Raw genomic sequence first — 27,595 nt, 5'->3', positions numbered from 1 at the left:
TGATGTGAATTTCTGAAAACGGTCCTTTTAAAGAATTTAATATATCTACTATATATTGAAATACATAAACTGTTTCATCTGTAACAAACTTTATTAAATGAAATTTACAAAATATTATATTTATGTAGAACGAATACCTGAAACAAAGTCCTAGAATATATAATATCCAACCTACATTGATCCTAGTTTTTTTAACAGTTTTAATAAAGGTCCACACAATGTTTGAAACCAGCAGGTACTGGAATACTCTATAGCGTTAAAAAAGAGGTGTAATAGCCATATCAGCACTAAAGATATAGTTAATTGAGTAACTGTATCATAACATTTTAAAGAAAACGATATAAAAGTAGCCAAAAAAGAACGAGACAAGGCGAGTACTTAGGTAGAGCCATCGACCAGCTGAATGGCTTCCTCGCATGAAGAACTACCCCAAAGCTAGCTTCGAACGCACATCGGCGAGGACAAGTGATTCGAAGCCATTGACCTTAACCACTCGGTCCGTATAAAATAAATTTATTAATTAATTAATATTAATAGCGATTTATGATAACACCAATTACAATTGTACAAACAGTTGTGGTTGATGTTATTATCATAAACGTGATACCAGTGTTATTACAATATAGCATAGTATGTTAAAATCAAATTACAGGCTTTCATCTATACAACATTAGCTTTAAAACAATGTTTGAAAAACATGATGATGCTTATTTTTGTATAACTCAGTTCCGCTTAAAACTGTGCTAAAGAGCATTCATAATTTGGATGTTTCACATGACCAGCAGCCTCGATGAAACTTGTGGTTTGCTGCAAATCCTCAATGCCTCCATACAGTTTCTGGTGGATTGGGGTATCTATCGGCCAAGTCGCAGCTCGCTCCTGGTCATGTCTTTTACATCTCTGAAGTATATGCTCCGCAGTCTGATCTTCTTCACCACAAGACTATCGCCAACTTGTCCATATAGTGAAGAAGATCTGACTGCGGAGCATATACTTCAGAGATGTAAAAGACATGACCAGGAGCGAGCTGCTACTTGGTCGATAGATATCCCAATCCAGCAGAAACTGTATGGAGGCATTGAGGATTGCGGCAAACCACAAGTTTCATCGAGGCTGCTGGTCTGACAGTGTAGTCGCGAACGAGAAGAAGAAGAAGATCACCTCTTACAAACACACTTATCAAGTCTAAACTGCTATTACTTTACTTTGTAAATGCGGTGAACGCTTCGGAAGGAAAATTCCATAATGTATATTGTGATTTTACGTCACTAAAAGTATAGGGACTAACACGTTTCTAGGTTCGAATGATGAAATATCTAACTTTTTAACAGAATAGTATGTATGTATTTTAAGTATAATGTGATATGCTTATACCACCCACACCATTTTGATTGTGCCATTCAAACAAAACACAATATCTACACGTTTGATAAATATTTAAGTAACAACATGTTTTCGACGACCATATTGCCAACATCTTGATTTGATGTATTTTCTTCCTGGTTGGCGATGACAAGGATCCCACTAGTAAAGATTCTCGCCAACATTTTAGTATATAACTTAATTTAGCTTAATATATTTCATAGTCTACCGAAACCCGACAGTGCATCTGTTTTTATATACCTTACTTTGCTTAGGTTATACGTGTTCGGAGACTAATCCCCTCTTCATTACATGTACTTTCAGTTACAGGCGATGCCTTAGACTTTCGTAGATTTCTTTCAAAAATGATTTTCTGTTTCTCTTCTGACTAGACCAGGACTGCCAGGTACTGAAGACTCACTGAGTCTCATCGTTCGAATTGTAACATCCGAGAGTATGGATGATCCTGCACGTGCAACATCGTATTTACATGTTAACAATTTCCATAGCTCTCTCCTAAACATCTGTCCACTGATACAATAAAGCAAAAAGTTTACTGCATGGTTAACGTATAAACAAAACATTGTAACTGTAGACACAAGTCTAAATACTGCAATGTCTCGAAAGTCGTCAACTTGAAGTGAAAAGTCAAAATATTTATTCCTGATACAAATAAGTATAACGTTTGGTGCGGAGAGAAATAGAAAGGTGAAGGTCACTATTAAAAGCATAGCAGTAAGTCGAAGTTGTGTCCCTTGATTTGACCTTCTGGTTCTCGGCTTGCCAATCTGTAGTGTCGTCCTTCGCAAATTTATGGATCTCCGATGGATAATGATGATAAGGACGTTGAATATCAGCAACAACAAAAAAGGTAGAAATGAGTAGACTGTAGCGTCTATCCACGGCCAAATGTTGTCATGGAAATGTTCAAAGTCTTCCAAATAATTGCAACGTTGTCTTTCGTCAAGATAAACAGTCCAGAAAAAATGTGCGTTCACCAATACCATAATGATGATTAGTACTAAAACAGCTATTCTAGCACGTGCGATTGATGATATTTTTAACGATTGTAATGGAAACTGAACCACCAGGAACCTTTCAACAGTCATTAATACTAAGAGCCAGACTGATACATCGAAAAATGCGTAAGAGAAGAAATTAAAAATTTTGCACGCGGCACTACTCAACGTTAGTGCATCTGTCCCCTGAAGCAATGCCAGCCACTGTCTAAGGCAAGCAAAATATAACACCAGTGTATCAAAGACAGCAACCATTGACATATAAAAGCAAGTTGTTCGTCGTCGCATCTTCTTCCTTAACATTACTAAAAGTGTTACAATATTACCAATCGTTCCTAGAATTAGTATTACTGGGTATCCGTAGAGACCAAGGTTATGCGCCGTGTTGTATTCCCAGTACACTCCGAGAATGTCATCAATGGTTAATGGTTTGTGTGCATGCGCATCCTCCTCTGCAATTATTGGTGGAGAATTTGTCGATGTAGTAGTAGACAGTGTAGTTCTATTAGCTATTGATGAAGAGGGATTTTCTCCAAATGTTGCGTTGTCCATTGTTTAGTTTTCGAAAGGCGTTGTGCCGGATGTGTTCATTTTTAATCTTGTAAATCATTTACATCAAGCTGTGTAAAAGTCTTTTGAGTCACTATAGAACCTGCAGTTGAAAGACAATATAGACCTCCATTAAGTCTGGCGCAAGTGTAACTGAAAAATAACAATTAACATTCTTTAGACTACTAGTATGTCAGATTTACATAACGTATTTATTAATGTACTTCTCGCATACCCCTCTGTAAGTCATGATTGCAGTAGAGGTAAATTTCAGGGGAAAAAGTATGTATGTGTAATCCTTACATTGTTTATAACATGGATAGTGTTTACCAGTTCTGTTGTCACTTTAATCTTTATACCACTTAATATTACCCTCTCTTTCAAGGAATGACTGTACTCTTCGTAAATTTACTACATCAGCTTCAAATCGAGCAGGGGTCTCCGAGGCCGAGTGGCTGAGGTCGCTGACTTCGAATAACTTGCCCCTTAACGATATGGGTCGGAAACCTCGTTAGAGGTAGAGAATTCTCCATGTAAGTAAACCATCCAGCCAGCTTACAGAAAGTCAATGGTTCTACCAAGGTGTCCGCCCATAATGCAATAATGATCTGAGGAGTACCTAGGGTCTTCCTCCACCATCAAAGCAGGAGAAGTCGCCATATAAACTGGATTGTTCGGCTCCAAACCCAACCAAAAGGATCCGGAAGGTGTGAAGTAGAAGCGGTATATTGTGGTCAGCTAACTATTATAACTATAATAGAATACTCAAAAAAGTGTAACAGCTCCCCCAAGCTACAGAATTAGCTCAGATGAGCTGTTACTGCTTTTAAAATTCACTTTTCTGTGTCCCGCTTTTATTTTTTATGTTGACATTGGGTGTACTTGCTTGCTTTTTAAAGAATTTTAAGTATGCTGAACAGAACAGCCACAGTCACAGTATTATAGCAGATATCTCAAAAATTACTAAAAATGTATTTTGGTATTAGGCACACAATTCGATCAACATGTTGTTAATGGCATATCAAAATTTCATCAATTCCAAATCACGCAAAGACATAATTTTATTCGATGTACTTCCAGGCCCCATGTTTAAAAAGTCACAAAAGTACACATAGATTGTGTTTTATTTAAAACAGGTAGGGTATCATTTGCAACAATACTGATGTGAAGATTTGGAATATTTTAACTAGAAAAAGATTTCAAACACCAGAACATTAAATGCTCTTTTTCGAAAGGGCATGAACTATGTTTTCTAATTTGTTTTCGTTGTCATTTTTACCTCAAAACAAGAGGATGAAAGTAAACTATCTTTTGTTAAATTGTCATGTAGATAATAGCCTCGTATAGGCACTGAAGTGTTGCAGCTCTTTAGCAAATAAGGTAAACTTTATACCAAACGATAAAAAAGTGCGGGCGTACTTTATGTATATGGAACATATTATACGAGCACCGGTATCCTATCATAATATCCGTAACTTTTTGAAAATAAATTCTAATAAATTTTGAGCCGCGCCATGAGAAAATCAACATAGTGGCTTTGCGACCAGCATGGATCCAGACCAGCCGACGCATCCGCGCAGTCTGGTCAGGCTCCATGCTGTTCGCTTTTAAAGCCTATTGGAATTGGAGAAACTGTTAGCGAACAGCATGGATCCTGACCAGACTGCGCGGATGCGCAGGTTGGTCTGGATCCATGCTGGTCGCAAAGCCACGATGTTGGTTTTCCCATGGCACGGCTCAGATAATGGTTATTTTCATAAGAGTATTTAATGAACATACATACTGAAGCGGAACCGATTCCTCATTGCTGCAATACATCAATTATTAAAAACGTCTAGCATAAATCCATTGTAAACTAAGTAATATCCATGTATAATGTAAAAATATGTGACTATATGTATGTGTATATATAACTACCTTAATATATAAACACCACGGTTTTTAACAAGCAAAATCAATTTATTTGTTTCATTGAAAAATAAACAAGTTGCAATGATTATAATTGTTTAACTATAACCCAGTCATGTTTGCCCAATGTATAACCAAACAAAATCACTCAGTATTATTTACAGATGATATTAGGGGGAAATATTAAATTCAATAATTCGCAAAAGCTTGCTAATAGAACACGGTCCAGATTTATTTCGTTAATTAAGTCTTTTTTTTTTTTTTTTTTTTTAATTATTATTATTATTATTATTTTAATTTTGCTAAATATAAACAAAATATTGGACTTTTTCTAGAATTGTTCATTAGAACATTTATTTGCAGTTTTCTTAAAAATCACAAGGTAATTAAACAAATGCACATTTGGCTTATGTTTGTTTGATTTAGCCTCACGTTGACACATCGACCTTCCTGAAGAAGCCAGACTTCAATCATTCGCGCATGGAGGCGCACCTCCCACTAGAGAACCGAGGGCACGAAAAGTAGCTAGACATGCACTTAGATTTAAACTCAAACAGGCTGTTCACTTAATGTATTTACTTACACATGACAATTGTTTAACATAACTTTCTAAAATGAACAATGCAACAAAACGCTATAAATGACAAAAGAAGCTTGATATTGCCTAGTAAATCAACGCTATCAAGTAAATGAGCGCCGAAAGAGTATAATACCCCTTTTATAGTAAATGAATACAGAAAAGGTAATATACCCAGTTAATGAATTACTTTGTAGGTGAGCAGTGATAAATATATGACACGCTAAATGAAAACAGAAAATTATCTTGATAGAAGAAGAAAACTATTAGGTGAGCATAGGTAAATTATATGACTAAATGCTGAAAATATTACATTCGTCGAAATTGCATTGTCTGTAAGTGAATACAGAAACGATCTCTTTTACATGAAGAAATACACTACAAAGTATAACAATGAAAAAAACAACTTAATTGTCAATAAATAAGTATCAGTAAATTCGGACGTAGAAAATCTGTCTTACCTAGGTTAATACCAGTATTACACTTGTCCCTAAAACTTCCATTGAAGCGATGTAAAGTGAACACAAGTCGTCGCATTTGATAATGCGTATTTTCACGTTTACAATCTGTAATTCCCTGTTAATAAACAGTAAAAGTTTTGTTATATCACTAATACCACAATTTCAATTATAAGATAATTGTGAAATAGTATAAAGTTATAAAGCTGAAAAGAACGATTACAAATGTTGAGTTAAAGTTAAGTCAAAGTTTCGCACAACTCGCCGACTTACTAAATAATTACTGATCTACATGATTAAACTACGAATATGGAAAAGACAGAATAAATTAGAAAATAGCATTGGCGTCAGACTGTATTTATGGAGAGAAAAAAAATCTTGACAAAGGTCACTGGACTGATTTTATCGATGACCAAATACTTATTTTAGTTTCAGTCAGCATCAAAAATACATGTATAATCAAACGAATACGAAAGACTGAAAATTATCCTTAGTATATACCTTGGACTAAATTTTGCGCATACTGCAAGAACTATGAACAATATTCAAACCAGTTAGTGTGACATTTATCATGTGACGCATGTGTAAATCGTACTGCGCGTTTTTGAACTAAACATAAGTGCAAGAGAAACAAAACAACATTTGCCATGACTTGGTTGTTTACCGCGTGTGAGATTGAAATTTGTTATATAACGATATAAATTCTGTCAAAAATACGGCTTGTATTTCACAAGTTAATAGGAACAGGCAGAAAACAAATCCGTATTGTACCTTTTGTATCGTATATTACCGGACTACTTTCATTTACTAACCATAACACCGAAAAACATTGGAATTTTGATTTAAAACAAAGCAACTTACAAAATTAAATCCGTAGGTATTTATAATAAAAGGGTCATTACAACAGTTACAACAGTAGTTTTATCTGGGATTTTGTCTTCGGCTTGTCTCGTGAGATCCGACCTGGCAAAATTCCACTCGATCCGAATACAGCAAGCTACTATTATTTCAAGACTCCTGTTTTTTACAATGTACAAGACATTTAAACATACGAGCTTAACTGCTCGGTCATGGAGATCGATTTTACAATCTTGTGATCAATGTTTTATGTATAGTGAGTAGGTTATAGGAAAAAGATGTTTCCTTTTGTGAAGAAAGCACCAAACTTTGTATGTAACTATTTTGAAGTATGCTGAATCCAAAAAAAGGAGGAGACACGCAGTTCGCAGACCTCAATTCGCTTAAAATGAGGCCACAAAAAGGGACCTATATTTTATTTATTTTAATCATATATTTTTGAAAGCAATGTCCAAAAGGTTAATTTATAACCTAAATAAGTAACTATTATTGACATAATATTTATTTAGTTACATTTTATACACATTTAGTATATAGGACACTGACAAATGACATAGATGAGGCCCTAAAAGGGGGAAATTGTTTAAAAAAATATTTACAGGATGCCTTTATTTTTAAGTGTGAATATTATTATTACTCAGGTGAACAAAACTAATTTTAGTATTTAATCATATCAAAAATAGTTACTTATTTAGGTTATTTTAATATTCTTTACATTTTGAGGTTCATTAAAGATTTATAAAACAAGTTCACATATACGTACATACTGCAATTCATATAATCGATTTTACAGTACTTATACTTGCATGGGGTACTGGTAGTTCGATTTCCCTATGCATATTATTATTAAGCATTCAAAAGCGCAGCTAAAGAAGGGGTTATTTTGTGTTTTCTTGTAATCTAATATCTAATTCAAATTCATGTAAAACATATTATACAAAACATAATTTAAATGTTTTAAGACAATTAATGACGTCAAGCTACAGCATACGATCATCCTAATGCTTTCTTTACAACAAAAGAAAATGGAATGTGAACTAAATGTATTGTTGTATATATTATTGCTAATTTATACTATATTCAGTGATACTAATTTATTTGAATTAGATAAAGATTTCAAGTTTTAGAAACAGTCTAAATCCGCTTACTTGAAAATAGCACTGGTAATTTGTATGATAGATTAACCTTTGTACGGTTTGAACCAACGACCTTCCTATTGATCTGACAACACCTTTACCACTAGATGGTCTCTCTCACTGAACGCCTCCATAGAGCTTATAACTATAAACATTTCTATAGTTCAGTGATTTACTGCAGACACCCCAAGAACGCAAATAGTTACATATAAAAAAAAGGTTTAAGATGAAGACATGATACAGAAATAAAGAAAGTCATACCAAATAGAGTTAGTTGTAAATTTTTTAAGGTAAAGATTAATCGATAAGTTTATAAACAATGTCTCCTTAAATATACTGAGCTACAGTTATCTTGCATATTAAGCTGTATTAGATAAAGAAATGATCACTCAGAACATTGTAGCTTTGGGTCAGTGTTGAATATACTCTGCATCTCGGTAAAGCCGATGGAGCTCATTCAGCACGGGTAAAATGACTATTACAGGCCGTCCTAATGTAATCATAGCTGATATGTGCTCTTTATCCAATACAGTGTTACGAATACCTCTCAGTAACGCAATTATAAGTCCTAGAATAATTGCTTGTTTAGGGTAATGTCCCAAGCATTCTTTCGTGAACTTACAAAAGTTGAAAGAAAGGTTACGATCAGGTTACCGTAAACAAACAACATTTAATTTTAGGCATAACAACCCTTTTCAATATTAACCTAAAACTGTAATAGATTTGCCAGTATTTTACTCTCTAGCACACATGTCTTCAAAATATCTAAGTAGACAGGACTGGCTTGATACATTTATATATGCCTTTGTATGTTTTCTTGTAGTTACATTGATGAGTTTCCTCCAACTTGTAACAGCTAATTATGCAGCGTCTATCCTTCCAGTTGTCATGTGCGCTTCTTGAATCTTTTAACACGGCATAACCACAAGTAAAGATATCCTATGACTTGCAAAGAATTGAGACAGTATCACAACCAGATAATGCATTATTAAGAATGTTAGTTTTAAGTCTACGTTCTTTGATGTGTCTTTTCCTGTTGGATTTTTGTCCTTGTTTTTATGCCAAAAACGGCTTACTACGGAATTAGTCAGCATGTTCCAGAAGTGTTTGGAACGGCCAATTGAAGCTACAGCTAACAACTAGCAAACTGTTTAACTATAGAAAATAACAGTGTGTATCAGTGTTGGTTGCTCGTAACATTACCCCATTTGTGGTTTTGGTTTTATGTATCTGCGGCAATCAAATGTGTACCATGTCGCATACCAGTTAGTGTACCACATGTTGTGACTTCAAACTTTTGGAACGATACATGGGTATGCTATAAACAAAGGAATCAAGCTGTAAGTCAGTAACGGTGGTAGATAAAATTCTAGTTTCTAAAGGAAATAGACAGCACGTAAACATCTAAACTATCTGATGTTCACATTTCTAATATTTAAATATGAAGCCACGTTTGTGGAGAAACATTAAGGTATGAACATACTACATATTAGCTGGACGTCTTTATTCTTGATAAAATTGACACATTTCAAATGGCTACAGCACAGAGCAGGGCCCGTTTTAAATGTCTGTAGCTTGCAATTTTTACATTTTCTTAACGAAAAATGTTAGTCCTGAAAAAACATCAAAAGAAAATTGGGGGTCATGTACTTCAGTCAAACAAACCAAAATCAACTAAAAATAATACCCCAAATTGTATGACCTACATCTGTATAATAAATCTGCCATGCTATCATACTATTGCGAAGATGCATCCTATATGTCAAGGGTAGACATGTTATGTGATTTCAGCAAAACATGTAAAAAAGAAGGAAAAAAGCTCTACAGAGCAAAGAAGGACTCTTTGAATGCGCCATATTTTGCGACTACCATAATTTTTCCGCGCCACTTTTCTATTTAGTGTCTGTAAACCTTAAATGTGACCCTTGCATTGCTTGAATCTGGATTCACCAGTAATGACACTTGACTTCCATTACACGTAATGGCTGCCAGGTATTTGAACATTAATTCTTCACTTGGCATGGCCAGAGAGGTCTAAATTAAAGCTGATTTCTGTTTAAATTTCATTTTGGGTGTATTTTTGACATTTTGATAGAAAAATTGAGAGAGGGGGTTGCATTTTGTGAATTGAAACTCAATTTTAGTATGCGTAGTACTTCCAGTCACAGCAGTGTGATTTTGATGTGATTTTACAGTAAGCAAACCTACTTTTCTCTTCATTTTATGTCAGTTTTATCATAACTCTTTAAAATGAAGTAAGGATTTGTTCTCTAAAATTGGCCTAGGTATGTTTGGTAGCTCATTAAAAAAAGTCAGTTTGATATAAAATGCTATTGTGACCAGAACCAATTAAATGCCAGTGCAATAACACATTCATGTATAAGAAATATAAATTTGTCAAACAAATGTATTAGAAAAGTATTTGGGAAACCTATTACAATTCTTAGATATCTATTGATATATACTAAATGTGTGTAAATATCAGATTCTCTAATTTTATGGGTCTTTGGATGAGTCATTTGATTTGAAAACATAATTATGTCATATTATACTGTTATGTAAATGTTATACAAAACAATGATCCATTGAAGGGTCTCTCTCTTTTATATAAATCTACTGCCCTAATAAATACAGATATATAGGTAAACATGTGAATATTTTTTACTTTTTGATATTTTATACATAAGATCAATGAATTCGGTTCTTTTACTTATGTTAAGTTTTAACGATTGAAATAAATAAATTTGGCCTTAAAATGTGATTTTTATCAATTTCCCCTTTAAGGACCTCATATTATTTTTCCTGAGTCATGTATATTGAATGTATATAAAATGTAATTTAATAAATTTTGTGTCAATGATTATAATTGGTTTTTGAAATTGTTCTAGATATATTTAATTGAAATAAATAAAAGGTAGTTCCCTTTTGGGGACTCATGGTTTGGACTATTCAAGCCAACAAATCGTATATGTAGTCCATTTCCGATCCAGTATACTTTATAATAGTTAAATACAAACTTTCATGCTTTCTTCATAAGAAACATCTTTTCACAAGAAGTTTTGAAATTAAACATACAGTAAAATCCGATTACCTCCCTTTTAGTATGTATCTTGAGAAATAAGAGTATTTTGGAGTAAACGTTGTATATTTGTCAATATCAAATGGTTGTTTGTCTATGCTAGTGATATGTTATCCATGTTTAAATCATATGAAACGTTACTATAGAGATAAATTTCAATTTAAAGGAAACATTATTATCTTCAAGACATTTTTACCTCCCTTTTTTAAACTGATTTTAAAGGAGGTTCCAGGGCAGATATAGCGTGTCTCCTCCTCTTGCAGAATTTGGGATACCTTAAAGTAATTTCATGCAAAATTTGGTGCTTTCTTCACAAAGGGGAACATCTTTGCCATTTTTTGTTCCATATCTTACTCGCTAGTAGAGCCAATCAATTAGTATCACGTTTAGGATATGTTTTGCATCAACCGTTCGATAAACCCTTAAGAATGTATCAACTTCATACCAATTCAAAACTGAAAATAGTAAAATGCAATTTCAATGCACTAGTGATCCCGTAAAAATGTGTTTTTACGTTGTTCAGCATGTATGAACGGAAGTTTTTTATGTTTTTTTTTTTTTTTTTGGTTTAACGCCGTTTTTCTACAGTATTTCAGTCATGTAACGGCGGGCAGTTAACCTAACCAGAGTTCCTAGATTCTGTACCAGTACAAACCTGTTCGTTCTCCGCAAGTAACTGTCAACTTCTTCACATGAATCAGAGGTGGAGGACTAATGATTTCAGAGTTTTTTATATGTCCATGGTTAACACCTATCAGGCTAGACATGACTGATTCTTCCTTTGCGACCAGTGTAGATCATGATCAGCCTGCACATCCGTGCAGTCTGATCATGATCTACACTGTTCGCCATTCAGTCAGTGTCTTTTTGGTAAGCATCCCTTTTAACAGCTAGTGCTACTGTCAAAATTGAAAGATAGACATGTTCACTGTAGAAATTTAGTAGGATAAGGGTTAAAGGTCTGGTAATGGCTTTAAATCTTTTCTTTCGTTAGTTCAAATACTGCCAGTGGTTTGCGTACGTTAGATTAAAAAAATGTGCTCTTCAGCTCTTCAAATCATTAACTTTGTTTCTCAACATTAATATATATTTTCTAGCCTGACGTTTTTTCAATTTTGTTGATAATACATGAATCATATGCATAAATTTGGATTGAAATAATTGCCCTGGATCAGGCTCTATATCGTCAAATAGTGTAAGAATAAGTCACGGGAGTAAATACTCGCCAATACCTGTGTCCCCAGCAAAGCAAAACGTTAAGTAAATAATTCTGTGTCATTTTTTGAATAGGTATAAAAGTTTCGACAGCTGGAGAAAAATAACAGGAACTACCTTATTGAATGTACCTTCAGTATTCTGTACACTCAGTATTCAAGAATGTACACTCAGTAATCACTCAGTATTCAAGTAAATAAAATCTCAAGTATTATGAAATAAAAGCTGAAAAACAAAGGCTAACCTTGAGTTTTGTATCCGACTTCTCTCTTCTGCTCAACATGACTGAATTAGTTAAATTTGCTGCCAAGTGAATTTTTTCCGAAGTTCAGTTGCAAGTCGGATACCCATTTTCACTAAGCAGACGTTTGACAACCGTTTCTTTGATGATTTCTTTTCAATATAACCCCATTCCATATGCAATATTCCTTGATTAAAGTGCAGAAAGCTAAAAGCTAAAATCCTTGAATAACTTGAATAAACGCTATAGAGGGGTCATTTTGTAGGCAGTAAACAGTTTTCATCTAAGTGTCGAATTGGCCAGGGTCAAATTTACAAATTAGAGGCAATTATCAGAATGAATTGCATATTAGCTGAGTAGGCTAGATCTTGAAATTATGACGTAGTAACTTGCAGATGCGAATGCATGCCTTCGTTGAGCTAGCTTAAAGTGGAGTTGTCATTTAGCAAGGGCGTCAGGAAAAGTGGAATTGTGAAAAAACGGTAAGAATGGCACATATATTTGAACTTATTTTCAGATTTGACAGTGTTACCGGAGTATGAAACAGTGTAGCAGTTGGTGCTATCATCTGCAGGGAATTTTCTGCATTGATTTTAAAATTGGCAAATTTAGCTTCTTTCATCATCAGATTCCACGGCCGGGAGAGCACAAAATTCAGGAAATCTAGATAATAGACTTGTATTGCAGATGGTTTCTAATGATAGACATACAGTCATGTTAATAATGCAATATCTTTATTTCAGATTTGTGGTTACAGACATTTGTAAGAAGTTTTGAAAGTCCAGTAGGCGATTACAGTCCTAGAAGCTTTGTACTGCCTCCTTTCCGTTTCTCCAAGCGTTTCCTTATAAAAACTTTTTGTGGTAATTGCAAATACGGTATTTATACGCAATACATTAGTGACATGGTCTCATGTACCTTATAAAAGCGCGTTTTTTTAAATAATTGCATAAATATGTATTTTTCTCAAAAAAAACAAGATGGCGTCGTTTTGAAGCAAAAAAAAAATAAGGAAAAAGAAGTCCGAAATGCTTTATTTAGTCACTGACCTGATAAAGCAAATTTTACACAACCCATGATTTTTGCCTTTATTCTGCATGAAGGTAGGATAAAACATGATATGGACTGATGAGTTGGCAAATAAAACATATGAAGAAGTACTACTAGTAATGTATTCAAATGATTTACCCGGAATTAGAGATTCTTAGTTCCTCGCTGTGCCTATAGTAATGAAGTAAATTGGTACGTCCACATGTCGCAATATCTTTACTCATAAGGAAATAGTGCAATATATTATACAGTAGTGTCAGACCACTAGACCCAGTGTGTTCAAGTGATGTAGCAACGACACCCTACGGCACAAGACACTGACACAGACACAGACAGTCGAAAAAGCAAAGGCCAAACATTGTGTTTAATGTTTGCACATAAACTCCCAATGGGTATTTTTTCAAGACTCAATATAAAATCATAAGAAATATTTTTCTCAAAGAATTTTTTTCTCGATAAATACATATAATTATATAAAAAAAACAAATGCATAATGATTGATGAACTGTAATGAAAGATTCTCAGGCGGGATAAATCCAGTAACAAATTTTTAAATAAAGATTGAAGTTTTCTCCCTCTAGCATGTAGTAAAATGTTTGATGGCTGATTGACTGGCGAAATTACGACAACTAGACAAACACCTTTTCATGTCGTATTTTGTGTTGGTACGGCGAAAACATGAGAACACGACACATTCTACGAGAAAACTCTACGTTTAAAGGGCGCATGTCGGTAAAACTTTCAGTCATAAACACCTCTGTAATCATATTTTTTGTTTAATGTAACATTTCTGACGTCTTAAAAATATTTTTAATTTGCAATATGATTTTTTATGGTAGGGGCAATTTCTTATGGGTAGGAAACGGAAGCAGAAACAAACAATATTTTAATTTCCGCCTTGTCTACATTTAGTCATTCTCAGTAATCAGATCTTCAACATGGTACCCGTGACAAACTATCGTAAATATCTGATATGCGAGAACGCTTTGAGTCTTAACGTATGATTTTTTTGATTTTTTGGAATACAACAAAAATATATTTAAGATTATATTATTGCTACCTTTCTTAAGCCTATTGTGGATAGTTATATAAAATTTTTCACATTTTTTCACGGCGGTAAATGCATTTTGAACATCCCACACAACCAGAGGATCCCAGCTCTTTTACTGGAAAACGAAGTTGTTGTTGTTGTTGTTGTTGTTGTTATTATTATTATTATTATTATTATTATTATTATCACCACCACCATCACTATCATCATTATCATTATCATCATCATCATTAATCATCTCATTGGAAACATTTACAAGCTTTGGCTAACGTATGCTCGACGTTCAATGCAAAATTACCAGTTTAGTTAAAACAGTAATATATGGAGAAACGCATTGTTTGGAAGTAGGTTGCATTGTTTAATTCATGTCAAATACTACTTATGTCTCTGAATAAAAAAAGTTCAACCTTCATGAACGAGGAAAAGATGAAGTGCCGCCGAGTTATTGTCCTTGTAAAATTGATGCGAAGGAAGAAGATGTGACATTATAATAGAGGTAGTTTAAAACTTGATGATATAAATATATATGAGAGGTAGAGCAAACCATATTACCTGTAAACGGTCTTCAATAATTATAAAATAATCTGCCCCTTTTGTACTTCATGTATTACACGTTTCAGTTTAAGGCAATTTCTTCTAGAAACAGGGAAAATAAAGAGTGCAAGAACCATATTTTTTTCTTCAAATTTTATTAATTATCGTGAGTTTTTTCAGATCAGTCTTTTACACAATGTCCATGACGATTATTTCTCTGGAGGCCAAGTTTGAGCAGGGGTCATGGACCAGATCGGTCCATCAGGCAAGGGCTAAAACTGCAATTAACCATGTATACAATCAAGAATCTTCATTTCTCCAGCAACCCCGTCATTGAAATAGATTGTAAATGGCTGTAAGATATCGGTCAAGTTTGATTAATGTTATATTAAAACCAGTATGTATGTAGTAACGTGCCGTTGATTTATAAAAAAAATTGCCGTTGTTTACACCGGCGCTTTTTTCACAAATCAATCAACAGAAGGCATCATAATGTCGCGGGGCAAATTATCTTACACTTATTTGTATATTAACTTGCGATTTTACAATAAAGTATACGATAAAACATAACAAATTAATCAGACATGTTGTTTTTAATTCCATTACTACCCGTTTTATATAAATACATAAATGATCCAAGGGAAATAATCAAACAGTCCGCCCCAGAAACCACGACCCTCCAATACTCCTTTCGTACCTGTATGGAATATAATCTATATGTCCCGTTATAGTACACTAATATCATACTAACCTGTGACCCGTAGCGTTTATGATGAATGCATTCGCCTTCGCTATATTGTAGTGACCGCTACGTTGTTTACCTCTATTACTTTTGAAGTAAATAAATCATATATCATATCTTGGATATTGTTTTACAGTTTGTAGTGTCCCGTCAGTCCAAAAGGACCCATGTCCACACTATCAACTATTAATTTGTTGACACGTTATAAGGCTGAGGCCATATCCACCAATGAGGGTGTTATGGGCAAATATAGCTCTACCGGCTGGAAGCAGGCCGTGACAATAACGTTTTCATTGGTTTTAATCATATTAACTAAGAAAATGTGTATATCAATAAGATCTCTTACAGAGTGATTAGTTGGTCAGAGATATGTGCTCTTGATTAATGAGGAAGTGACATATTTTACCATGTTTACACTCGATCACATTCATTTCTTACCAGTCCCAAAGACACAAAATGTACTTACATTCCAATTTAGCTATTATGCCTCACAACAGGTAGTTGTCAATATTCTTCGGTTACATTTCATTCGTGTTTTCCAACACGTGGATATCCTGGGCCTTGCAACTGGTAGAAATACAAATGAGAAGTATCCTATTTTAGCTTGGTACATGTATTTTCCAACGACACTAAGCTTTTTGAAATGTGACATTGAACGGGTGAACAGCGGTACACTAAACACAGTGCCAACGGACATTTCTAACCGTAAGTACGGTGAAACTAGCGATTTTTGACACGAATTCTGGACACGGAAGTTTTGCTAGCAGTCAACGCTAGGATGTTCCCAGATAAGAATGTGATATGTGTAGACGTTTGGTTAGGTCAGATTATTAATTATTTAGTAAGCAATAATTGCCAGGTAGATTAACGGGCTCTCAATCTTATATTACATCACATGTACGCTATACCTTTGGTTCGTGAATTGATATCTCGATGTTTGAATGTGACGTACTTAAGATGAGTCTCTCACCTTGAATTTCTACTTGTCATTAACAGCAATGTCATTGAGATGAGCGATATAGGACAATCATGGCCGTTTAGACATATTTAGATCATTGAGACAATAACGATGACTTCGTTGAAGATAATTTAGTATCACTTCATGCAACAATAACTTAACATGCAACAATAAATTACAAGGAGGAAGTAAATAGCACAAGCATCATAACCACAACTTGAATTAATTTAAAAATTATCTTCCTTGTGATTTGTGTACAATGTACTTTACTTTCATTTTTGTATACAGAATACTTTTTCATCAAAGAATGCAATTTAATGAAATTTCATATGGTCTATCATAGACGTAAAATATATATAGTCTCTGGAACATATGGATGAAAGTTTGGTGTGGGTATTACTACGCTTTGCAAAATTGGTTCGAGTTTGGAAGTTTCCACTGCAGTCAAAACTCTGATCCATAAATAGATAGAATGACATTTTGACACTTCACCACGCCTATCGTGTGTAACAGTCTCAGGAAGAATGTGCAGCCTCGACCGGGACTCGAACCTCAGACCTTTGGCTTACCGTGCCAACGCTCTACCAATTGAGCTACAGAGGCCACCCGATACGAGAACCGCTACACACAATCCCTCTTATTGCGAGACATTGGCACTCCTGGCCAATGTCTGCCGCAGACTGTTAACCGAATTCAGATGCACACCCAGCCAAACTGCTTCGCCCACCATGGGCTCCAAGGGTGAGCATCCCGGACGATCCCCCAAATGTAACAGTCTCAGGAAAAATGTGCAGCCTCGACCAGGATTCGAACCTCGGACCTTCGGCTTACCGTGCCAACGCTCTACCAATTGAGCTACCGAGGTCACCCGATACGAGAACCGCTACACGTGTAATCGGGAATGAAGGAATCAAATACACACAGTAGCCCACAAATCTTTGAAATACATGTACTGATATTTTCACCTTTTACGTAAGAGTGAAGCCATCATAAAAATGTCACAGTATGTTAAATGGGTCTGCCCTAGCTGTACAAAGGTAGGTGTTCATCATAGACGGCTAGACGGAACCTCTAAGTTTGAAAACCCTCGAATGTACGGGAAAAACGATTTCCCTTGAACCTTTTACACGTCTCCTTAGAGACCAAACAAAGAATAACGAACAAAATATTCATTTCAGAAATTCATATTTCCATATGTAAATTGCAGTAAGCACTTGGGTCGCATCACTGACAAGCACACACACAATACATAATAACAAACTATGAACTTCAATTGCTTAAATTTAACAATCACTATGAAAACACACATATTTGTACAAAATAATTAACATGTAATTCAATTAAAGTTTGTTTCGGTATATCTTTAATCGAAATGTTCCAACACCAATAAAATATCTTTGATAAGGAACGACTTCATTACATACTTGTAGATATACAATCAAACTTAAATGCAAAACATAATGATTTAATGACTGAAAACTATATTCTAAATCAACAACCATGAACATATTTTATTTATTTCGCCAATTTTGTTTCCACCTGCTAAATGTTTAAAAAAAAAAAAAGAAAAAAAAATATTAAATTTTTTCTCGTGTAGGGTAATGTCAGACACCCAAAGCTGAATTAACTAACAATCAGTTTTTTATAACATCGTGCGCAACATATATAGCGACCCCTAGCGGAGACTTTAATCGCTTTAAGGGAAAATAATTTCTTTGTAATTCGTCTGCTCAAACGAAAGGAATTATATGTTTTGAGAAGTTTTTTTTCCGGGGCCGTCAAAAGGTCGAGTAGATTATTATGTAGTCCAGACTAGTCAGCATAGATCTATTAACAGGAATGCTTATATGCTGTAATGTTATTAAATTTGATTGTCAGCTCCCCGACAAGGCCGTGGGAAAATTGGGTAAATACAAGATTTTGAGGGGGTGTAAAGCATTTATTTTTAATTGAAAAGAACAACTTCCCATAAATTCAACGATGATGAACAACGGTAATATTCTGAACATGTACATGAAAACAAATATTTCTTTGAAAATGATGTCTTATTCTCCATTAATTACGATTTTTGTAATAAGCACAAAGAAATACAACCCCTTTCGCCGACGCTTTATTTTGTATATGGACGATTCCAATGGGTAAAAAGGGCTGTTACAAATTTTGAAATTGGGCAGTTCTTTTTATAGTGATCAAGAAATTTTATATGTATCTTCTAACTTTAAATATATCTTATACATTTAAGTAAAGTATTATTTAAAGCATTATAACATACAACGCAAGTTTAATGTGTTTATATTTCTTTACTCAATCGGACCTGTCGCCCCCATGCAAGTTTCGTATTACTCCATTTTCCCACGGTCAAGATGCAGTGATATTTATGTTTTGAGCGACAGTGGGTTTTATCATTACGTGTTTCTAACCTGTAAAACAGATTTTACACAGACATGTAAAGCTATTGTACTTGGGCGTTACAGGTAAACTATTTTTAGATCACGTTATCTTGATTGCGACTGCAACTCTTACCAGTGAAAAGCGTAGTATATACATGCTATATAACATGTATACCTTTTAGGCCTATATCAGCATGATGTTTGAATATAACAAAATTATAAAGCTGGCAAATTTACCAGCATTATAATAATTTTGTGTAAAACAATCGTTTTCGACGAATTTATTTATTAATTGGCAATTCTTAATTATGAATAACATACCAGTGGACCAAAGAGCTATAAAAAATGTATTTTATACTTCTTTGAGTGGACGCATCTTAGGATAGTGGACCTGTAATAACAATCGGCAAATTACGTATTCGAATGCGATTCCGGCATTTTTCGTTATTTTTTTACGAACAGAACAGAAGTTGAACAGAACTTATTAACTCACTTATTATGAAACATGTCATTATACAGAAATATAAATGAATTAGGCTATTACAAATTTTCACATGACACGGTATTTCTAAAACAGTAAGCAAGTGAACATTGTTTACTACTTAATAAGTATATTTTTTATTAAACAGTTTGACTATAAATATTTTTAAGGTCATATTTCAATAGAAGGGGTTGGGGACGAAAGAGGGGGAATGCCCTGGTGACCTTATTAGCCTTCGTTATTAAATTTTTAACCTGGGACGAATCAATTAGGGGCAAGAGTACTAGATAGTTGAAATAGACAACATGATTAACTGACGTTTGAGTAAACATAGGTCATGTGGCTAATTCAGGTCAATCCACGTCCAGCCCGACAAAACTATGAAATCACACGGAAATTGGCGGAATTTATTTAGGGTCCATTTTCTTAAATTGACGAATCTAGTATAAGTATTAGAAACAATACTACTGGAAATGAATAACGTATTAGTTTTAGAAACAACAGTATGTTTTTTTATATTAACTACAAAAATACCATGGAAGTAAAAACAATTCTAAAGCAATTTCTACTGCACCAAACCAGTGGCAGTTTGGTCATTAAATACAGATAATATATTATTGGCGGTTGTTTCCGACATACTATTTCTAGAGTCCCAAGTGTTACTTCCCATGTGCGGAAGAACAATACAATTCGGTTGATGTACAAGCGGGTGATCCGCCGGAAGTGGTTCTGGTTCTGTAACGTCCAGTCCAGCCGCAGCAATTTCTCCGGAAGTTAATGCTTCTAACAGATCATCGTGTTTTATCACTCCGCCTCTTCCGCTGTTTACCAATATGGCGTGCCTTTTCATCTTTTTGAAAGCAGATTTATTGAATCTTTGTTTTGTCTGTGGTGTAAGATTACAACAAATGCAAATAACATCTGATTCAATCAAGAGTTTATCAAATTCTACGAAACTAGCCCCGATATCGTCTGCGTAGCCGACTCTGCAGACATCGTGGTACACAATTTTTTTGACTCCGAATGGCTTCAGTCGCCTAGCAACGCCAAAGCCTATGCGTCCGAGTCCTAGTATTCCAACTGTTTTCTGTGCAAGCTCCATACCACACAACCACATAGGCTTCCATTTCCCCCATTGCCCATCTTTAACAGCCTGAACCCCTGCCAAACACAAGAAAGGAAAATTTAGTTTACAACAGAAAATTAAAATATTTTACATTTACATTAAACTGCATTTTGCTAATTAATGCTTTATATTAATTTTATTTGATATTTTTCAAATATAAGCCAAGAAATGATAATTCTTCGCATTGTAATCAATTAAATTTTAAACTCCTAGGGCGAAACTTATCATACTCAAACAATACCTGACCAATCAAACTCCCTTATCTTACGTAAACTTACGATACGTGGTACCTATTACCAACATAGCTCTTCTCTCTCTCTCTCTCTCTCTCTCTCTCTCTCTCTCTCTCTCTTAGAGACTATCTTTCTAACATAGAAACCGAACGTAAAGCATCAAATTTAAACTTAAGACACAATGCTTATGGATAATTACAAAAAGAAGATTCAGAATTGTTATGTTAAAGGGGTTCATTAGGGACCTACCTACCTTTACTTGCAGAATTCAAGTTAGTATTAATAATGAATCCAGGAACACTACAGGGGCCTCCGTGGCCGAGTGGTTAAGGTCGCTGATTTCAAATCGCTTGCCCCTCACCGATGTGGGTCCGAGCCTTTAGGCGTTAAATTCTCCATGTGAAGAAGCTATCCTGCTGACTAACGGAAGGTCGGTGGTTCTACCCAGGTGCCTGCCCTTGATGAAATAATGCACAGAGGGGCAGCTGGGGTCTTCCTCCACCATCAAAGCTGGAAAGTCACTATATGCCCTATAATTGTATCAGTGCGAAGTTTAACCCAACAATAAAAGCAAAAACAAAAACAAAAAGGAACATTAGCTGGATTATCCGACAAATGTTTTGTGCGTCGTTAAACTGCATTACGACGAAAACGAAACACAGACACCTACCTTCTAGTAATCGCCGAGCAGTGAGCAACAGCAGTGCCACTGTTAACTCAGCCACACTGTCTGTGGACACGTTAGGAGTGTTGCAAACACGAATATTTCGTGCACGACATGCTTCTAGATCAATGTGTTCATATCCTACAGACATCGTGGCTACAACTTGTAAATTTGGTCCTGAAAATAAATGAAAACATGTACTATTATACATTAATTAACATGTACGTTATTCTGACAGGTTTAAAATACAGGCAAATAATGAAAATGGTTGTTCTCCAATACTAACGACAACTCGGTATGGGGGAGGGAAGAACACCATATGGCCGATTAGCATAAATTATCACAAAGAACAAAAAGGGCATGCTCAAAAACAGATATTTAGAATGATCGCACATGTATTGTATTGAACTATTTGAACGATGGAGTTGTTAACAATGGCCCTCTTTTATTTAACAAAACTATAGACACACGATACTTCTTCTTATTAATTATTTTAATCATACAGGCGGTGTCACTCTTACTTGAAATTGTACTGCAAATACAATCATGATTCAACGTAAAGTAATAGGCTAGTATTTTTATTAGCACTTTTCAATCATCTAAATGAATCATACTATCGCAGGATTTAAATATTTCCTATTTATCGACATTTCAAACGTATACTAGACCCAAATTTCGTACAGAACAGAACAGAACAGATAATTTATTCAGACTTGTACATGTGTACATCGTCAAATATACATTGAACATAATAAAACATGAATAAATAAAATCACAATGATCGAAGTTATACAGGATGTTCACATTTAACAGATACAGAGGATGAATTATTCTGTAATAATTGTTGATAAAGATAATCTATGTGACAATGCAGTTCTAAGATATAGACATAGATTTATTAATATATTTCTATTTTCTGTCTTTAACATCTCAATAAACTTACACATACTGGGTCTTATGTAATAACATCGTTTTATATATTTTTTTCTTATATCAGTGTAACATGGACATATTAAAATAAAATGATACTCGTCCTCAACGTCATGGAGATTACAGTATGTACAGTATCGTTCACCTCTAACAGTTCTATTTACACCATATCTGCCAGTTTGAACATGTAGCGAATGAGATGATACTCTAATTTTAGTAAGATATATTCTTAGATTACTTGGCAGTATATCAAGGTAACTATCGTATATAAATGAATCTTTTACATGGTTGTATAAATTCAATACAGCACTGTTCTCTTTATCATTATGCCAGTTCTGTATAAAACAGTCTATAACTCTTTTCTTAAATAAAGGTACAAAAACTTTATCGTTTACAGATTCGGGATATTCCCACACATAATTAAAACCGTAGTTACAAAGTAAACTTTTAATATTTGACAGCCAATTTTTCTTTCCAAGACTACAATCAGCAAATGCAATGTTATAAACTTCTTTTAAAATAACATTATCAGTCGCTAACAATTTAAACCAGTATTTAACGATTTTTACATATCTTAATATATACAAAGGGTACCGTGCAAGTTCCCCGTATACAGCAGTATTACATGTATTTTGTTTAACATTAAGTATCTTTTTTGCAAAATTTGAGATGGACTCTTTCTATTTCTTTTGACTTACTATTACCCCATATTTCAGCAGCATAGCTTAATATTGATCCAACAAATGAATCAAAAAGTTGACATAAGATTTTTGGCTTAAGTTGATATCTATTGCAATTAACTAATAACACATTGAGAGCTTTTGTCGCCTTTCCAATAAGTTGTTCTTGATTTAAGGTAAAACTTCCAGTATAATTAAAAACAGTTCCAAGGTAATTAAAATCATTTACAACTTCAAGATATTTACCATCATATACAAATTGTTCATTTTGCTTCAAACCGCCTCTTTTTCTAAAAACAACAACTTTGGTTTTATCTATATTTACATCTAAACTCCACTTTTTACAATATTGTTCTAAAAGTGTTAAGCTTTTATTAATTTCTGCAGGCGATTTCCCCAAAATTACCATATCATCGGCAAATAACAGAAGTATAAGTACTATGTCATTTATAGTCAGACCACAATTAATGTCTTGTTGCAAGAACAGCTCAAAATCATCTATGAAAAGAGAAAATAAGATAGGAGAAATTACCTCCCCTTGACGTAGGCCAACAGCATATTCAAAGAAATCAGAATAGCTATTACATAGCTTTACGCATGATTTAACTTTGTTGTACATATCTTTAACAATACGTAATAATTTGCCTCTAATACCAAACTTAAATAACTTTAGCCACAGTGCATTTCTATAAATACAATCAAATGCCTTTTTAAAATCGACAAAAACACAATACAAACGTTTATTATTATTAATGTAATTCTGCACCATAGTCATTAACACAAATAATGCATCTATCGTAGACTTTCCTTTTCTAATTTGAAGATACCGACAGTTACTATATACAATTTTTGTAAACACAAAATTAACAAAGTTTATGTGTATTACCAGTAATATACATTAGGTTTAAAATAGTACACAATTAATACAGTCATGTATAGCTAAACACAGTATGAATGTGTACTACCACTAAAGACTGGAAGTCTTTTTAATATTCAAGTGACACTGCATGCCATTTAATTATGAATGTAGCTCTATATAAACAACTTATTTATAAACTAAGTAAAATTGGATATATTTGATGAGGATTTTCAATATCTGAAGTAAATACCTAAAAATAAAAACTATTTTTTTCTGTCTTCATGAATGCATTAAAAATCATTATGCCGATAAATACACCCATTATAAATAGATTTTATTCGTATTTGATTTAACTACCTATATGACGATCGGCAACTAGGGATCAGAGGCGCTAGGAGTTTATTAACTTAGTTACCTGCTAGTTGAAAACCACGTGTCTCATGACTCGTCATTAGAAACTTCAAGAAATCATTTCTATAGTATCAAACTTAATTACACGTTCCTAACAAACCCAGCATCTGCCATGATATATGCAGATATGTTATTAAGTCATTAAAACTGAACTTATAAAAAAGATCATATACAGGTTTGTTTATTATTTTCTTGTCATTTTTATCAAACTAACTAAACAAGAGATCACAGAGTGATCTTGGCACCCACCAATGTGCCATTTTTGAGTGTTCCAAATTTCAAGACTTATTGACTAGCTCAAGGTCAAATTTTCATTTCCGTACACAACACTGTGCATGTGGTCCAAATTCGAAAGCTGTAGCTTGAGAAATGTGAAAGTAGGTCACTAGATCAATTTCAAGGACAAGGTTCTTTGTACACAAAACTATGCTTGTGCATCAAGTTTATTTCGGTACACAAAACTATGCAAGTGGTCCAAATTTGAAGGCTCTAGCTTGAGAAATGTGAAAGTAGGTAACTAGGTCAAAATCAAGGTCAAATTTTACTTCAGAACACAAATCTATGCATGTGGTCCAAATTTGCAGCCTGTACCTTCAAAATTTTGAGAGTAGGTCACTAGGTCAATGTCAAGGTCAAAGTTTGTTTCGGTACACAGTCCTATGTATGTGGTCTAAATTTGAAGCCTGTAGCTACAGAAATGTGAAAGTAGGTCACTAGGTCAATCTTAAGGTCAAAGTTCATTTCGGTACACAAAACTATGCAAGTGGTCCAAATTTGAAGGCTGTAGCTTGAGAAATGTGAAAGTAGGTCTCTAGGTCAATGTCAAGGTCAAAGTTTTTTTCAGTGCATAAAACTATGCATGTGGTCCAGATTTGAAAGCTGTAGCTACAGAAATGTGAAAGTAGGTCACTAGGTCAAATCAAGGTCAGCTCATGTCAAAGTTCATCTTGCCACTCAAAACCATACATGTGGTCCAAATTTGAATGTTGTAGGTTATTGACAAGAAGATTTTAAAAGCTTTTCCCTATATAAGTCTATATGAACCATGTGACCCCCAGAGTGGGGCCATATTTGACCCTAGGTGAATAATTTCAACAATCTTAGTAGAGAACCACTAGATGATGTCACATACAAAATATCAAAGCCCTAGGCCCTGTGGTTTTGGACGAAAGGTTTTTCTTTTTTTTCCCCTATATAAGTCTATATAAACAATGTGACCCCCGGGGCGGGGCCATATTTGACCCTAGGGGGATAATTTGAATAAACTTGGTAGAGAATCACTAGATGATGCTTCATTACAAATATCAAAGCCCTAGGCTTTGTGGTTTGGACAAGAAGATTTTCAAGCCACGTTTTTCCCTACATAAGTCTATGTAAACCTTGTGACCCCCGGGGCGGGGCCATACTTGACCCCAGGGAAATAATCTGAACATTCTTGGTAGAGGACCACTAGATGATGCTTCATACCAAATATCAAAGCACTAGGCCCTGTTGTTTTGAACAAGAAGATTTTTAAAGTTTTTCCCTATATAACTATGTAAATTATAAAAATAAACAAAGGGCCATAACTCACTCAAAAATTGTTGAACCAGTCTGATTTTCAGGGGGACACAACTAGGGTACCAATACATCATTCTGACAAAGTTTGGTCAAAATCCCCCTGGCAGTTTCTGAGGAGATGCGATAACGAGTAATTGTTAACGGACGGAAGGACGGACGGACGGAAGGACGACGGACCACGGACGCAGAGTGATTAGAATAGCCCACCATCTGATGATGGTGGGCTAATAAAAAGGTCTGGTAACAGCCCGCATAGCCAGATCGACAACATATTAAACTAAGTCAGATACCTACCCGCAGCATCCAGCACCTTGCCATCAATCGTATCCGTCAACATGCAGAACAGGGCGTGAGCACCGGATATCCCCCGTATAAGCTCCTCCCTTGGAATCGCTTCATCGCTGTCCCATAATTCCACATTACATCCAGCCCCTTCCAGAAGTTCGATTCCGGGTTGCGGAACCTTCCGTGTGACGAACACTTTTCTTTGAACACACATGTTAATTTCGAAATATTTCTCGAGAGAATAAGATGTTTATTCACATAGGCGCAAACGTTGTGTGTTTTTCTTTAAACGTTAATATCGATAGTGTAAATAAAAATCTATTATATAGTTCAGTTCCTGTTGACCATGATGAAATATACCACACGAATTTCTAAGACGTGACAATAACACCGTCTCTTGAAACTAACTGGTGCAAGATTATTTCCGCATTGCTAAATTAATCGATCGATATTAGCGAACTCTCCGTAAGCACAGTGGATTAACCGGCAAGAAGAATTTCCGAACCTGTAAAAGATATATACACATTGTTTCTATTTATTATTATTGATTACAACCATGTAAATTCTTGCACGGTCCACATTAGAGAACTTGTTCTAGTTGCATGACATGTAATTCTATCATATAAATTCTAAAAATAAAATCAAAACGTCCTTCTTTAGCCTACCTTGAACTCATAACGTAAATTTTACAGTGGTGTATTTATGCGTTTTTGTACGTTTATACCGGTCTAAGTGTAAGAATGTTTTAGATATCTTTTCAGGATGTTAATTGCTTGTTCAGCCTACACATAAAACTACATTGAAATCGCATTCAAGGTGACCTTGCCTGAGCTGCAATCGATCGATTTTGTCTGGCGAGAAAAAAGAACTATTGGCTATTCACAAGCCGTTACTTACTGTACGCACCCACATTCGCAAAATATGTGATAAATAGACTAGCTGCATAAGCCTACTAATTGAATTGTTAAAGAGTGTTGCTTGTAACTAGTATTTCAGCCTTAAAGTATGACTTTATAGCTAAGTGGACTTGATTTCATTATCTTCGATACATCTGTATGAAAAAAATGTAGTAACATTTATTAAAGCGAAGATATAGTTTTGAACAAATAATATGCTCACTTTGATAATAGAATGCTCTCATTAAGGGGAAACAGATTTTGGTTCGATTTTCCTACCTAATATGGAAGATGGAAAACATTTAATGTTAAAAAATAACTTTACAGTTTTTGAATCGGCTAA

The 27,595-nt window shown here is 34.5% G+C and overlaps 2 protein-coding genes across 3 annotated transcripts; both read right to left on the bottom strand.

Moving 5' to 3' along the window:
- Positions 1-1,073: 1,073 nt before the first annotated feature.
- Positions 1,074-5,992, bottom strand: LOC123565860 (CX3C chemokine receptor 1-like). The gene is made up of 2 exons (XM_053549407.1): positions 5,877-5,992; positions 1,074-3,083 (listed from the first exon to the last, which is right to left on the bottom strand). Exon 2 carries the CDS (start codon positions 2,931-2,933, stop codon positions 1,722-1,724), a length of 1,212 nt encoding a protein of 403 aa, XP_053405382.1. The 5' UTR covers positions 2,934-3,083; positions 5,877-5,992; the 3' UTR covers positions 1,074-1,721.
- Positions 5,993-18,488: 12,496 nt separating this feature from the next.
- LOC123523021 (glyoxylate reductase/hydroxypyruvate reductase-like) lies at positions 18,489-27,129 on the bottom strand. Of its 2 annotated transcripts, XM_045300604.2 has the most exons (4): positions 27,022-27,129; positions 26,366-26,861; positions 21,638-21,808; positions 18,489-20,769 (listed from the first exon to the last, which is right to left on the bottom strand). In XM_045300604.2, exons 2-4 carry the CDS (start codon positions 26,568-26,570, stop codon positions 20,174-20,176), a joined length of 972 nt encoding a protein of 323 aa, XP_045156539.2. In that variant the 5' UTR covers positions 26,571-26,861; positions 27,022-27,129; the 3' UTR covers positions 18,489-20,173. The 2 variants fall into 2 exon arrangements, with proteins under 2 accessions (XP_045156539.2, XP_045156540.2); XM_045300605.2 differs by lacking the exon at positions 21,638-21,808 and having other exon boundaries at positions 26,366-27,089.
- Between the last annotated feature and the right edge of the window lie 466 nt (positions 27,130-27,595).

The sequence above is a fragment of the Mercenaria mercenaria genome, chromosome 8 (genome assembly GCF_021730395.1).
Source record: "Mercenaria mercenaria strain notata chromosome 8, MADL_Memer_1, whole genome shotgun sequence".
Classification (NCBI taxonomy): domain Eukaryota; kingdom Metazoa; phylum Mollusca; class Bivalvia; order Venerida; family Veneridae; genus Mercenaria; species Mercenaria mercenaria.
Note: the sequence above shows the minus strand (reverse complement) of the source record. Positions and strands in the feature narration are given on the sequence as shown.